Below are 14766 nucleotides of genomic sequence, written 5' to 3' on the forward strand. Positions count from 1 at the left end.
TGTTGAGGGGACACGTCTTTACTTGCATACGAACATTTTTTTTTTTTATATTTTGGGGAGGAGCCAAGTTTACCGTGGGTTGTGATTGGAAAGTACTATGAGTGAGCGCCACATGACCACTCAATCAAATCATGTGAAAGGCATGTCTTTTTAAGGATAATATCAGATGAGTTTGGATCAATGTTGATTGTATATTCACAGTTTGAATAGTAATATAAAATATGAACCATTTTGGGGGGGCGAGGAGGTGGTCAGTTACAAATTTTCATTGCTGTATCGTGTACATACAGTGAACCAGTAGCATGCTACTCCAATCATTACTTGACAAACAAGGAAAGATGAGGGCAGATGACTGTTTTCGCAGCAGTAACAGATTGATTCCATTTTTTTCCGCTGGTTGCGCGTCGACTTAGAAACAAAGCCACGCTCTGTGTGAAAATGGCGTGACGCCTTCGCTCGTTAGCCGCCAATGAGAGGCCCGTGGAGCGCTTAGCCCATGCGCGTAATTGTGGAGTATAATTTTGCGGCGCCGGGTTGAGGGACTGACAGACGGCGCGAGACAATGCGCTCGACGACCGCTCCAAGCGCCCAAAAGTCATTCTTCCAATTTTGACATAAGTACAGTCTTCAACCGTTGACGGTATTTCATCTGGGGCATTTTTTGACACTCTTAGACCAACAATTGCACTATGTTTGCATCCAAATGGCCAGACAAATATGCAGCAAACGTGCGACGCGGTCATACTTGTCCACAAGGCCAACGCCATGATATGGTGGCACTGCCAACTATGATACTAGAAGTAGGGTGGCCTTCACAGGTCAAAAATGTCCATTTTTAGTGAAAGTCTCTGTTTTAAAATTTTAAATATACTAGCTATATTGTACAGTGGACCTCTAAACTTAGAATTTCAGAATATGACCAAAAGGTTTAGGGGGGGGGGGGGAACCCACAAGTTGTGCAATGTTTAGAATCTTACATGATTTTAAATGAGACTATATTGTACCCAACGGAAACTTCAGTCCTGTCATTATCAAATGTCTACTTCTGGATGCTTTGCCTCTTCTTTGGCTTTTTGTTCCTTTTTAAAACTAGAGCATACATATTTTGTGTTTTAATACTAAAATTGGATAGAATTTTAATTTTTTTTATATACATAAATGAGAGGGCCAATGGGGGAAGAGTGAAGCTCCAGGGAGAAGAGATAGCGAGGGTGGACGACTTCAAATACTTGGTCAACAGTACAGAGCAATGGAAAGGGTGGTAAGGAAGTGAAGAAACGGGTCCAAGCGGGATGGAAGGTGTCTGGTGTTCTATGTGACAGAAGAGTCTCTGCTAGGATGAAGGGCAAAGTTTATAAAACAGAGGTAAGGCTGGCCATGATGTAGGGATGAGAGACGGTGGCACTGAAGAAACAACAGGAAGCAGAACTGGAGGTGGGAGAAATGAAAATGTTGAGGTTCTCGCTATGAGTGAGCAGTTTAGATAGGATTAGAAATGAACTTATTAGAGGGACACCCAAAGTTGGATGTTTTGGAGACAAGGTTCGAGAGAGCAGACAGTTTGGACATGTCCAGATGCGAGAGAGTGAGTCCAAAGAACCCAGACCAAAGACCAAAGAAAAGGTTGATGGATGTTGTGAGGGAGGACATGAAGATTATGGGTGTTGAAGAGGAGGATGCACGAGATAGGCTTAGATGGAAAAAGATGACACGCTGTAGCGACCCCTAATTGGGACAAGCCGAATGGGTAAAAAAGAAGTACTGTGCTAGGCATATTTTAGACCATTCTGAAGCAAAAATAAATCAGAAGTCTATCAACCACAGAACTCAAGCACTAAAAGTCAATGTACTTTTCAGGAATATAAGTAAACTAATTTACATGAAATGTATCTACATCTGCATGAAATCAACAGAATACCAGAGATGTGTGAAAGTATTAAGCGGGGAATGCTCGTGAAAACTCTCCATGTGTCCGTTTATTCACGCTGTGCATCTTGGATAAACTGTACTCGCCCTCTGGAGGAAGCAGAGTGTCACATCGGGGGGGGGGGGGAAAGGTACTGAGGCTGACTTGTGCCTGTGCACTGTGGAGCCATTGTATGGACCCCCGCCTACCCGGCAAAACTCACACTGCACTCTTACTTTCATCCCCCTTCTCTCGCCACCACCACCACCTCCGTATGGATATGCAGAAAACGAGGCCCTGCGGTGTTGACGCGGCCTGTGAAAGAGCGATTCATAACCGCCATTCCTCATCTTCTCACCTTCTCTTACTACTGACCTCTGACAACCGAACCTCAACGCAAACAGTCTCGGGGGCGCGACGGCAGACATTGCGAAGACCGCAAATGCTCTGGATGAGAAACAGACCTCAGACCCTGGACCGGGGCTCTGAATTGAATTTCATCCAAACGCTGAGCAATGAATCAGGCGTGTGAAATGAGACCACCATAGAAAAGTTGGAGTCGTTCTTTGAGATAAAAATTTAAACATTAAGGAGGTCTGTGCCAACGTGGAACAGATGTGGATGGAGGAAAGAGGCGGGAGGGGCAAGGATAGTAATTAACTGGTTCTTACCTCCATTGCTGGGGTCAGCGACGCTCAGCAGGGTCAGGATGGCGCCCACCAGGGCAAATTGCAGGGCTGTCATATTTTTAGTGCCGCGAGTTAAGTCCTCCGCTGTCTCTGCTTAGACGCGCTCCATTCACCGGGGCCCGAATGACTTTCCACTTTGGGGACCTACTACAGGATACTGCCCTGTGCGAAGGGGCCGGGCTGGGATGGGCCAGGGAGGGACCAGCAGAGAGACGCCCTCTCCCAACCCCAGCCCTCTTTCAGAACCTTTTCAAACACACTGACACACATATTCCGAGAGGGAACAATCGCTTCCTGTTTTATTTTCTTGCTTTTTCCAATTTGAGACATGCATGACGTGCACAATGAAGACATTTCTGGACTCTCATTCATTCTTTCCCAAAGGAAAGTAAAAATCAAAAACTCCTTCATATAACTTTTATGAACCCTACAGGCAACGTGTAATGTAATATTTTGTCTCAACATCATTTTTTTAAAGGTATCATCCATGCATCCATCCATCTATTTTCTTTGCCGCTTATCCTCACAAGGGTCGCTTTTAATAAAAAAAAAAGAATTTTGGCATTAAAAATTAGAAAGAGATGTATTTTCAAACACTTTTTTGTTTCATGTAACTTAAAAAGAGATGCGGTGAGCTCAGATCACATAACCACCACAGTTGGGAGGGGACATGTGGGGGTGGGGGGGGGTAGGCTTCTGTTTCACATTCTGTAAGTGACCGTTATCCACTCATCCCAATACTGCACCTCCGCCCTTCAGGTACGCCAACCCTGTGCTACGGAACCACCGATTCGAGTACCCTCCTCATTCTTTGACAATTGGGGAAAACAATGGCCCGACAAACAATAGTTCTACGGGCTTAAACAGTTCCAGGCCCGTCTGGATTCCCTGCTTTTGTCTCCCTCTTTAATTGAAGTGGCCTGCTGGGAGTGCAGCCTCCTTTCTGCAAGGATAAACCTTTTACTTTTAATTAAAGACCAATCAGGTTGCCAAGCTCGCTTGTTGCCTTTCCCTTGATCAATGTCGGCTTCTTTATGTTTTGTTCTACTAACCTGCTCTCTGAGCTAATTAGCCTTATACCCCGGTGTGCGGCGGAGCTTCTCGCTTCATATCTCTTTGCTACCGATGCAGCAAAGTTTTTTTTTTTTTTTTTTTTTTTCCCGGCTAAAACAATCCAACAAGCTCTTAAATCAAGTGTCGTAGCTGATGCACTCCACTTTCCTTGTAACGAGCGTGTGCGCTCTCCTGACAAGGATTAGTACTTTCTGCTCGGATTGCCAAGATTAAACCGGTTCTCGCTCGGAGTCAAGAGTTTTTTCCTCCATCTCGCAGTCAACCGCTCGGCAAATTATTTCCTCCGACAAGGAAAGTGGGACTATAATTAAAATGTCCTGGAAGTGTGGAAAACTTCTCCAAACAATAAATGAATGACGTCATATTGTTTTGCAATGAAACAAACAATTCTTGTTAAAATCAGCGTCAATTTTAAAGTAACCCAATATAAGCGTTATGGTGGACATCGGAGGTGAGTGTCTCTTATTCATTTAAAGCGTGTTTTATAAACACCAGACAACTTAATCTAGAATTACATGTTTGCATATACCTCATAGACAATTAGATTTTCATTTGTCGTAATGTACATTGTCATGAACTATGAGCAAAATTTTCCAAAAAATCAGACAATTGAACGTATTTTCCGCAATATAAAGCGCACCTAAAAGCCTTTAATTTTCTCAAAAGCCGACGGTGCGCCTTCGAATCCGGTGCGTCTTATATATGGATCATTATTGAGGCTTTAGCACAGCTCCATCTAATGGATGCATAACGTAACCCCAACCTCTACTGTAGCGTCCATTCTATGCGCCTTATAATGCGGTGCGTCTTATATTTGAAAAAAAAGTTATAAAATAGGCCATTCATTGAAGGTGCGCCTTATAAAGCGGTCCGCCTTATAGTCTGGAAAATATGGTAGTGTCTAATAAACCTAACATACTTGCGTCGTAAATAGAAAATAGGTCAGAATCTTTAGGGGAACGGCGTGTTTTGTTTTCATAAGCGGTGATTTTTTTCAATTAACCTTACGTAAGAGTTTTTGTAAACAAGACGATTTAGCATTCAACAAACATTTTTTCCAATTTAATATTTGATAGCCCTGATGTACTTATTGGAAACAGATAATGGAGTAAAGACAGTAAACACTGAACGCGATGGCTTCAACAAACTTTATGTAATTTTTTTATTTGGGAGGGGAGGGGGAAAACACAATCTATGATAGCCCTTATGTATTTTTGAAAAAAGAAATTAGAATTTATGCATTTGACTTGGAATTGTTGACACATGTTTAATTAAAGGCAGATTTTGCAGGTTTTTTTTTTAATGTGAAGAAGAGAAAACGTGAATTACATGACTAATTTAGTATCACAAACCAACATAAAAAAAATCATTATACAACTAAGTTTGTACTTCATTTTAGCCAGTTAGCAGTGCAAAAATGAATAACATTGATTATTCGAGTAATACAAAAACCAAATTAGGATTTAAATAAAATTGCCATTTTTTTAATCGCAAGGATTTATTCAACCACAGTGGTGCCCCCCCCTCCATGTGTGGAGTTTGCATGGTCTCCCAGTGCCTGTGTGGCACTCGGGTTTCCTCCCACATCCCAAAAACATGAAACATGAATTGTACAATCTAAATTGCGCATAGGTGTGATTGTGAATGTGGCTGTATGTCTCAATGTGCCCTGCGATTGGCTGGCAACCAGTTCAGGGTGTACCCCGCCTCCTGCCCGTTGACGGCTGGGATAGCCTCCAGCACTTCCGCGACCCTTGTGACGGTAAGCGGCTCAGAAAGTGGATTGATGGATGTTTGTTGATGTTTCCTAGGTGCCAGAGTGCTATCTGTGTCAGGCTTGCGCTAAATGCCCAAATTGTCCCCGTGTTACGGAATAGCTCAATTTGGAAGAATATGCTAAGACGCAGTGACAAGTGAGCCTCCTGTGAGAGATTGCAGCCTTAAGACAACCCGCCGTACGACACATGGAGCTTGTAACCCGACACTATTTACGGCAGACAATCTCCTCTGACACAACAAGCTCCCTGATTATTTCAGCATGGCATGTGACACATTTTAAATGGCTCCCGCCCAAGCCCGCGACCACTGTGACATGCTCCCGCCTCCCCGGGATGCATAATTCAACACGGAGTCGTCACCCGCCGAAAGCTACGGAGGTGAATGTGCTCCAGCTGCATATGCGAACACGGTATACCGAAAACGTCACCAGTGAGCCGTCTCGAGTATTGAAACTCGTAAACTGTTTCAAGAGCGGAGACTTAACGCATATAAGTTAAATTGCGCGTAAAGTATCAAAGAGGATTCCACTCGACTGACGCGGTCGCTCTACGATGTTGTGTGTGTCCATTTTTATGTTTCCAGAAGCTACGTGACTCATTTTTTTCCCACCATCAAGTGTGCGTCGCTTCTTTCCATTTCGACATCGTTCTTTAAATATAGTAGTATAAAAACGTACTTTGACACACCCGACTCAAAAAAGAGAGATCTGGCTTTTCTGTGAGGTTTTAGGATGACTCACATGTGCTATAATCTTTACAGGTGAACTTCATTTTACTTCTAAACTTCTGAATTTCCACACGTTTTATGTTTTTGGTACTTTTTGATCAGTTGCTATGTGTGGTCTTGGTTTTGTTTTGTGAAGTGCATTTACCGTACCATTTCCACTTGAACCTGGAAATTTCATGGATCATCACCGGTTGTGAGAAATCACATGATAAACGTCACACTACTCTCTTTGCATGACATACCAAGTCCTACCTCTGATACTGCAGTACATCCAAAGTTGGAAAATAGCCTGGTATACGGAGAAAAAAAACTGCATTGTATTACAGGCACTCACTTCTTTCTCAGAGAGCAAAACTACTGCCTCTTGTTTGACCTCTTGATACTACCTCGAAAGCTCAACACAGAAAAGGAACATCTGATTTCTATACAACAGTTATATTTATGACATAACATCGTGAAATAATTTACAGATGCCATCCCCTTGTTATGCCTCTGTTATGACCTCCAAAACCTGAAAATTGAAGCGTACACAGGAAAAATGGACTGTCGTTCTGCAATACTCATGTAGCCCCACACCACAACACTCCCACCACCACGCTTGACCTTAAGGGAAAGACCGACTTGTCTGTTCTCCTCGCTTGGTTTCCCGCCGCACTCACTTAACAGAGTCAAACAAAAACAAGTTTATCTTGGGTCTCATCAGACTGCAGGATGTTGCTCTATGAAATCCGTGTCCTAAGTTTGCTTGTCTCGAGCAAACTGTTGGCGCATCTTCTTTAGAAGTGACTTGGTTATAGGACGACAGCCGTGCAAACCAGTTTGATGCGGTGCGCGATCTTTGGTCTGAGCACTGACTTTCGTTGACCAAGCGGATGTCGCCGAGTCTTCTGAGTGGAAGCTGTCCTGCTACCTCTTGTATGGTCTTGGCTACTGTGCTGCAGCTCAGTTTCAGGGTCTCTTGTGGCCTAGCCTATCTGCATGTGGAACCCCTTATTTTTTCAGGTCCTCAGAGAGTTCTGAACTTCCCATGGCAAATATGAGGGTAGCAACATTCAAACCGTTGACGGTGGTGAGCGAAAGTGGGTGATTGGGCCCGATCCAGACAGTTTCCCTTTGGGGCGTTTTCACTTTTGCTGCCATCAGTTTAAACAGACTATATTTCCTCTGAAATAAGAAAATTGCTGAGTCTTCTATGACTGATGAATCCAGTTTGTACTGCACTTACTGCCCAAAGTTTTAAGAGATTCCATCTCATCCTTGTACCTCAAGAAGACAAGTACTAGAGATCATGAATAGAAGTACTTGGTAATTCCCCGTTAGTGCCATTCATACAGAAGAGTGACATGGAAAAAAAAAAAATATCAAGCTTTCACAGGCAGATTGAAAGCGGCTTTGGTCCGTTGCGATCCTTGGAGATGAAAGTACTTCTGTCCCACCAACTCAACTAGCACGGGGTAGTATTAACATTTGGACGTGGTTTCAATAAAAGCGCGTGTTTTGAGTTGTGACTCATTTCCACTGCACTTGGAGTCAGTCCTTATCAGATCTCATGTCTTATCCTCTTGATGTCATCTTCACAGGCAGCAGTTAACTGGGGACATTTTCCCAAAATATCGCCTCTGAAGTCATCTGCGCTCGGCTCGCCTTTCAGCACTCGGGCTCAGATCTCATCATGTCGGACCGCCGGACCACCATTGTGCTCCCCAAAGTTGAGGACTTGATTAAACCTCTGTCTGTGTTTTTCTTACATTAGCGTTATTTATTTATTTATTTATTTATTTTTTGACAGGGGGAGTGGGGCGGTTTCCTGCTGTCAGGATGTGAGACTGAACCAGATAATAATGGCACTCTTTTTTGATGATCATGTGTTGATGGGGAAAAAGTGCTGTGATAATTAAATTGGAACAAAGAGCCTCGTGGCACTCACAAGAACGCTACAGCAGGGGGCTCGAGGAAACCGGCAGGAATTTTTTTTTTTTTACAGCAGATCGCCCGGCACCATGCCTTCCTCGTCTACTGTGCCGAGTAATAGCTCACTTGTCATTAGCTTGATTGCGTCGACTAAAGTTCACGCTTCCTCCAGTCTGTTGTTGGAGCCTGGCTAAAACACATGCACGGGAATCAGTGGGGGAAGGAACTCCACCGAGACGTTGACCCGGTTCCCACTCAAGAGGCTTTGGCGGGTTCCTTCCAAAACAAAGCAAAACGGTGAAGTTGATGTCACTAGAACCACATTTTTGTTCAATTTCTGAAACAAAATTCAACTTTTCCTGCTTTTAGCTAAATTTGTGTCAGTGAATTCTGGGAAAATTTTCTATTCTGTTTATTTTTTTAATTAACAAAAGCTCCACTATGACATCCAGTCAGATGTGCACAATGGCAACGAATACTGGATTTTATTTTAGATGCCGTCAATTCCGTAAAATGATAAAACGTTAAGACGTTCCCCTTTCTCTTCAACACAGTGGCCGTGTATGCTGAATTCACTGAAAACGTCTAGATGTCAATCAAACACCTTTACATTTTTATTTGGAACAGGGGTCGGGAACCTATGACTCGTGAGCCATACCTGGCTCTTTCAGTTGGTTGCATATGGCTCACGGAGCCCACATTACGACATACTGCACATGCGATTTTTGTCGTGCAGAGAAAGTTTGTCCTAGTGGGGTTGCCGTAGTTAGGTGTGGGAGGCAACGCAAATGACGTAGAGAAAGTTTGGCCGAGTGGGGTGCCGTAGTGAGATGTGGGAGGCAATGCAAATGACCTTGAGACAGTTTGGCCTAGTTTTTGCGTGGTAATCCAGAGGTGCAGAAGGGTCTAACCCTGATCGTGTCGGAACAACTAATGATGGAACCACTTTTGTCAAAGATAAAAATATGAGGAGTGCCGAAGTTATCAACAAGAATGGCCAGCCTTTGTGGGGATGGTGGGTTCTGCTGTGTGTGTTTAAATTCACAGATGGGGAGTATGCCAAAGCATTCGTACTCGACGTTGCCAATCGACATTTTGCCAACTTCACATAAAGACGAGATAAACGAATAATTGTCGGCAAGAACTGTTCGCCATCCTACCAGCATGATGGAAAATCAAATTGAATTACGTTCACGATTAACGGATGAAAATCTCAACGCCTGCGTAAAGATTAATCTGACGATGTATGAAACGGACTATCAAGCCATTAACAAAAACAGGAAGCATCTGAAGTCTCGTTAACCCTTTCTGGGCAGGGGTTGCAATTTTGCAACAGGCTCAATATAATTGAAAATTTTAAGTCCAGAGCATCATTTTGTGAAAGTATCCGATTTTTCTCTCTGCAAAATTTTATTTGGTCCAGAGAGGGTTAATGATAAGAAGTACTTTTGTCACCATTGGTTAGCAACGTCATAATGTTATTTAAAGGTGAAGTGTCATGAAATGGATGAGTTTTGGTATATTATTAATGAAAAACACACAGCCAATATGGTCCCATGTGTTTTTTCACCACAAAACATGATTTTGACATATACAGCTTTTTGTAACTCCCGCCATGAAAATCCTCTCGAGGGATTTGTTTTCGAGAAGAAGCAGGAAGTGACGTACAGGACAGAGGCGCCCCCTCGTTTCCATTTAGTTTTACCTCCGGGAAGGTAGCTCGTTATTCCTTCGTGTTAGCCAAAATGGACATTGCTCGAACACTCGGGAGAATGGATTTCGCCTTCATGAGTTTGTTAGTTGTGAAAAATGGATTGCACGGGTGCCGAGGATGAGAGCTTCGTGGGTTCCAAATCACAAGGTAGGCAGTAAAGTACTGCGACGGCTTTGATTTGATTTGCGAATGTCCGGGGCGACGTCACGGACAGGAGGACGCAGCCAATATGGCGACCACTTGGATATCGTAGAATGACACTTCTGCAACTTTGCGCATGGATGACGCGCTCTCCGCTCACATTTATTTTTTCGTATAGACATTGAAGTGAATAATGTCATATGTATTTTTCATTACAATATCTTTTTTAGAACATTCATAGGGATGACACCCGGGCTTTAAAAGAATTCAGAGACTTTATTGTACTCTAAAAGTGTTGCTTCTTCATAAATTCACATATACAACTGTCTTTAGTTTTTTAAACATTGTATGGCTCTTTTGAAATTATGTTTTAAAACATTTGGCGTGTATGGCTCTCTCAATCTAAAAGTAATCCCGACCCCCGATCTAGAAGAATGGATGCTACTTCATCCAGCAGCTTTCTGATGGCCGCACGTTAACAAATCCGTATCCATATCCGGTTAAGGCCTCCGGTGGCTTGCATCACAGAACTTTTCCTAGACAACAAGTCAATTGGGCTGAAGCATGGCCTAACCAGTGCGATGTCCACATGCTAGCTGTGACATGCAGAACTCTTTTTCCCCCCCCCTTGCTCTTCCACTTACTCTCTCTGATGTGCCTCCACTCATTGCCAGCAACAAAATGCTCTAAATTAATACATATAATTCATTTAGAAAAAAAAAAAATCTCTGGATTTGCTTTACAGGGACTTTAAAGGTATCTAAGCAATTGTGTGTTTGGAGTGGTGGGGACATAATATCGTATGTTTCCTTCAAATTCTTGTTCAAGTCCTGACAAAAATGCCGGAGGAATTGATTTAATCTGTCTCTCTTCTCCAGCGTCGGTGAAAGGATTTGAATCAATACGGCGTCGTTGCGTCTCCCGGGTGACCGTCCCTGATAGTCAGTTCACCGACAGGACAAACTCTCCGCACTCGCAATTGCAGCCTCGCAATCAACTACGGGAGATAATAAAAAGAGCATGGCAGATATAATTTTTCAGCCTTCTAATTTGAGATCCTCTTCCGCTGGCTATTTTCTGACAGCGATGTCGACTTAATTGGCTTTTTGATACACTGCACACAGACGTGCTTTTCCTTTCTATGTAGGAAGATAATTGTCACGTTTTTGTGGGTTTTTTTTTTCCAGTCGGTGGCGTTTACATGTTTACTTAATGAGAAAACACGGCTGAGCTTTCAGTGCTTTTAAAGACGTATTTTAGAGTACAGAGTACAAATAGGCTGCTGTCACGGGCACTCTCCGTCCATGCATTTTGGATCTCCATTCGATAACCGATAGTCAGTGTTGCTTCTAAAAGCTAAACCCCGGCAAAACCATCATTAATGAGCTGTGGTAATAGATCATATACCGTGTTAAATATCGTTAAAAAGCAACAAACACCTAACTAGACTCTTAAATGTACGATATCACCAAAACCGATCGGATTCTATGTTTGCAAGAGAAATACATGGTTGAACAAGATCACAATAAAAGTTAAAGCATTAGCATGTGAGCTGTATGATGACACAGTGTCGCCTTGAGATGCGATTATATATCGTTACGTGACCACACTCATAACTCAAAGCGCTAGCGTCTCAAATGATCTTTCCCATTTAAATGAAAGACAACGCAATTAATCTATTCCTCTACTGTATAAGGCGCCACAGGCGAGATTTTATTTGGCACCCCTTCATTTGTTGTGTCCCCCCCCCTCCCCCCTCGATATTCATATTAGATTCATAGATTAGGCCAACGTCGGGACGGAGCACCTTTAATCTCTGCAAAAGTGGGACTCCTCTATGCTGATACTGATGAATGTACCATGTTGAGGCTAAATGATCAGAAGCAGTTTATTAATTTAACAGTACACAGTGCTAAATAACTGGGGACGAGGAGGATATTTGAAGAAGTTGGGAGTATGTCAGAATATGCTAATTGAAAGTAAGATTTAACCTTCAAGTTTCAAGCAGGTCCCAAGTTACTGTGACGCAAATCAAACAAAGTCCCAACTCAATTTAAAGCACGTCAAGACATTATTTGGTTACAGTCAAATTCAAGTCCAAACTTTAAAAAAAATGAATCCGTTACAAAATATATTGGAGTTATAATCATCCATCCATCCATCCATCCATTATCTCCCGCTTTTCCGGGTCGGGTCGCAGGGGAAGCAGCTTCAGCAGGGATACCCAGACTTCCCTACCCCAGTCACTTCTTCCAGCTTTTCCGGAGGGATCCCGAGGCGTTCCCCAGCCAGCTGATAGACAGTCTCTCCAGCGTGTTCTAGGTCGTCCCCAGGATCTCTTTCCCGTGGGATATGGGAAGACCTAGTGACCACGTCCTGGAGAAATCTGAATCAGATGCCCCAGCCACCTCATCTGGCTCCTCTCAATGCGGAGGAGTAGCGGCTTGAGACTGACACCCTCCCGGATGACCGAGCTTCTCACCCTATCTTATAATCATTCAAAATTACATTTTTACATCTCTATTTCCTCAGATATATTAGCTGTAATTATTATTAATAATAGCTAAATGAGAGTCATTAACTTTGTTCTCTTTGTATGTTGCCCTTTATGAAGTTCACTCCATGACATTGCATTACTGCCTCTTTATACTTACAACTGCGTGGACATCAAGCGCGTAGTTTTTGAAGATGTGCTGCAGTTCTTCCCCAAGTCAGAGGTGTCGTTATGTCTGGTGTTGGCTAGGACGACACAGGACGGAGTTCCCTCAGCACATTTTGGTCGTTTCCAGTAGATGTTTTTCCCCTTTCCTTTCCGTAATAAGGAACAAAACAAAAACAATGGCAACTCTGGAAGAGTGCTTCAACAAATGGACCTGAATGACCAGATGATACCTTTTTAATTGTTCCTCAAAATCGATCAAGAAAGTGGTATTTGAACCCGGGAGGTACGTAGAGTACGTCATCATAGCATGTGACTAAAACAGGACAATCATGAGAGATGAGCTCCGCGGCTTTTTTCCCCGAACAATTTTTTTATTACTTGTGCGCGGCAAGCTAGCCACTGGGCTACGCGGAGGTGCTGCGCGGGGAAATGCGACACATCTAGACATGTCTATGGTACATCTTCGCAAACATTTTATAATGGCATAGTTTCCCGTTTCAGTCTTTGTACTCTGTCATTTTAATGTCTTACCAATTCATGGCTTAATTGACATAAAGATTAGTTTATATTTCACCAACTACTGGTGAGCTAAATGGTGAAGTTAGCGTAGCTTATGTGTGTAGTGTCTTATTGACAGAGGAAGTTGTCTCATATCTTTGAGTTCCATGTTGCCATTCCCTTCTTGAACTCAAATGTAATCATTTTAGGATCACGCTGGAAAAAATGTTTCTGCTTTTTTTTTGTAGTACAAGCACAGAATGAAAGCAAATCAAAAGCACCATTTTAGTGAAATGCAGTTCACTTCAAATGCTACTCAGTCAGGATGCGTCATTCGCTTAATATTTCACATAAATTTACAAAAGTGGACACGATGCAGTATTTTTCCACATGCGAAATTCACAAAAGAAAAGCTCCTTCCCTCTAGTATTAGACAGTAATTACAACTACTCAGGCACTAAGGGTCAGTAATGTACATTGCAGGCTAAACTTGGAGACAGTTATCCTTTCTTGTCCAAAAGTCTGTGAAAAGACCCCAACGCACTCCAGTGAGATCTTGGTGGGATCATCTGCAGCTGGTTGGCCCACCAGAGCAGCCCCCAGGTCAAGAGAGGTTTTAGCAGTGCCCCCTGGTGGAGCGCCCACTTGTCCAGACGTCTCTCTTCACATGATACAGTTTAAAATACCACGTTTATACATCTTATCCGGAATATTTCAAGACAAAAATGCACTGTGTGATGCGTTTTGTTTGGGATGACGATCCCATGTGAACAGACACAATGCGGAATAAACATAATCATAGTCTTTTCCGTCAGAAGCGATTGTTTTCAACGACCGGTCAGATGCGGATATACGAAATGCCAGAGTCATCGTTCGAGTCGCTGGGAACGAACTGATTCATGCGTGTGAACACTCAGCTGCAGAATGAATCAGACATCTCGTGGGAGTGTGTTTTTTTCTTTTTCCCGCACGCTTGTTTGAATAATCGTGGCAGCAAATGACTCATGTGCCTCACAAACTATGAGTTTAAAGAAATTTTATTGGTTGAATGGATAGTCTTTAGTTTGGAAAACCTTAAGTGGCAATTGACTCCAAAAAGAAATGATATTCACTGAAAACTATCCGAAATCGATTTTGCCCTCAGGCTAAAAGCCTGTCTAATATAGAAGTATCGCTTCGGTGCCATCTTGTGATATCTTGCGGCGCCTTGAAATATGAGCTTGACCTTTTGAGATGCGAGCTGTCACCTGGCAGATTTATATATTTAATTGCCACGAGTTACAAGCAAAAATTGTAGATACGAGTGTGCTTCACAAGCGGAGAGCAAACTGCACAACATCTGTCCGCTATCTATTCACATTGATTTCCTTGCATGAAGGACAATATCAGCTGGTGGCGACAATGCGCCGTTAAGCTGATTTGCAGACTGCCAATAAACCTTATAAAAGAAGGAAGGGCAGTACATTAGGGACAGTCTCGTTTGGGCTTGCTTTGTTTTCATGATGGGAAGTTAAGATGAGAGTATTATTACAGTTTTTATATTGTTTAGTCACATGATGATGATGTACGGATTAGAGACGGTGGCACTGAAGAGACAACAGGAAGCAGAACTGGAGGTGGCAGAAATGAAGATGTTGAGGTTCTCGCTTGTAGGATTAGAAATGAG

The 14766-nt window shown here is 42.8% G+C and overlaps 1 protein-coding gene and 1 long non-coding RNA gene across 6 annotated transcripts in view; one reads left to right on the plus strand and one right to left on the minus strand.

Moving 5' to 3' along the window:
* Positions 1-2709, minus strand: part of cspg4 (chondroitin sulfate proteoglycan 4) — a 78590-nt gene extending 75881 nt beyond the window's left edge. Inside the window, exon 1 of the mRNA XM_061822042.1 lies at positions 2578-2709. Within this exon, the coding sequence (XP_061678026.1) occupies positions 2578-2650 (73 nt within the window). The 5' untranslated portion in view covers positions 2651-2709. The remainder of the gene's footprint in view (positions 1-2577) is intronic.
* The window catches only part of LOC133501893 (uncharacterized), a 207149-nt gene that overhangs the window by 64361 nt on the left and 128022 nt on the right, over positions 1-14766 (plus strand). The gene's annotated exons all lie outside the window — the stretch shown is intronic.

Source organism: Syngnathoides biaculeatus, chromosome 6 (assembly GCF_019802595.1).
Source record: "Syngnathoides biaculeatus isolate LvHL_M chromosome 6, ASM1980259v1, whole genome shotgun sequence".
In the NCBI taxonomy this organism is placed as follows: Eukaryota; Metazoa; Chordata; class Actinopteri; order Syngnathiformes; family Syngnathidae; genus Syngnathoides; species Syngnathoides biaculeatus.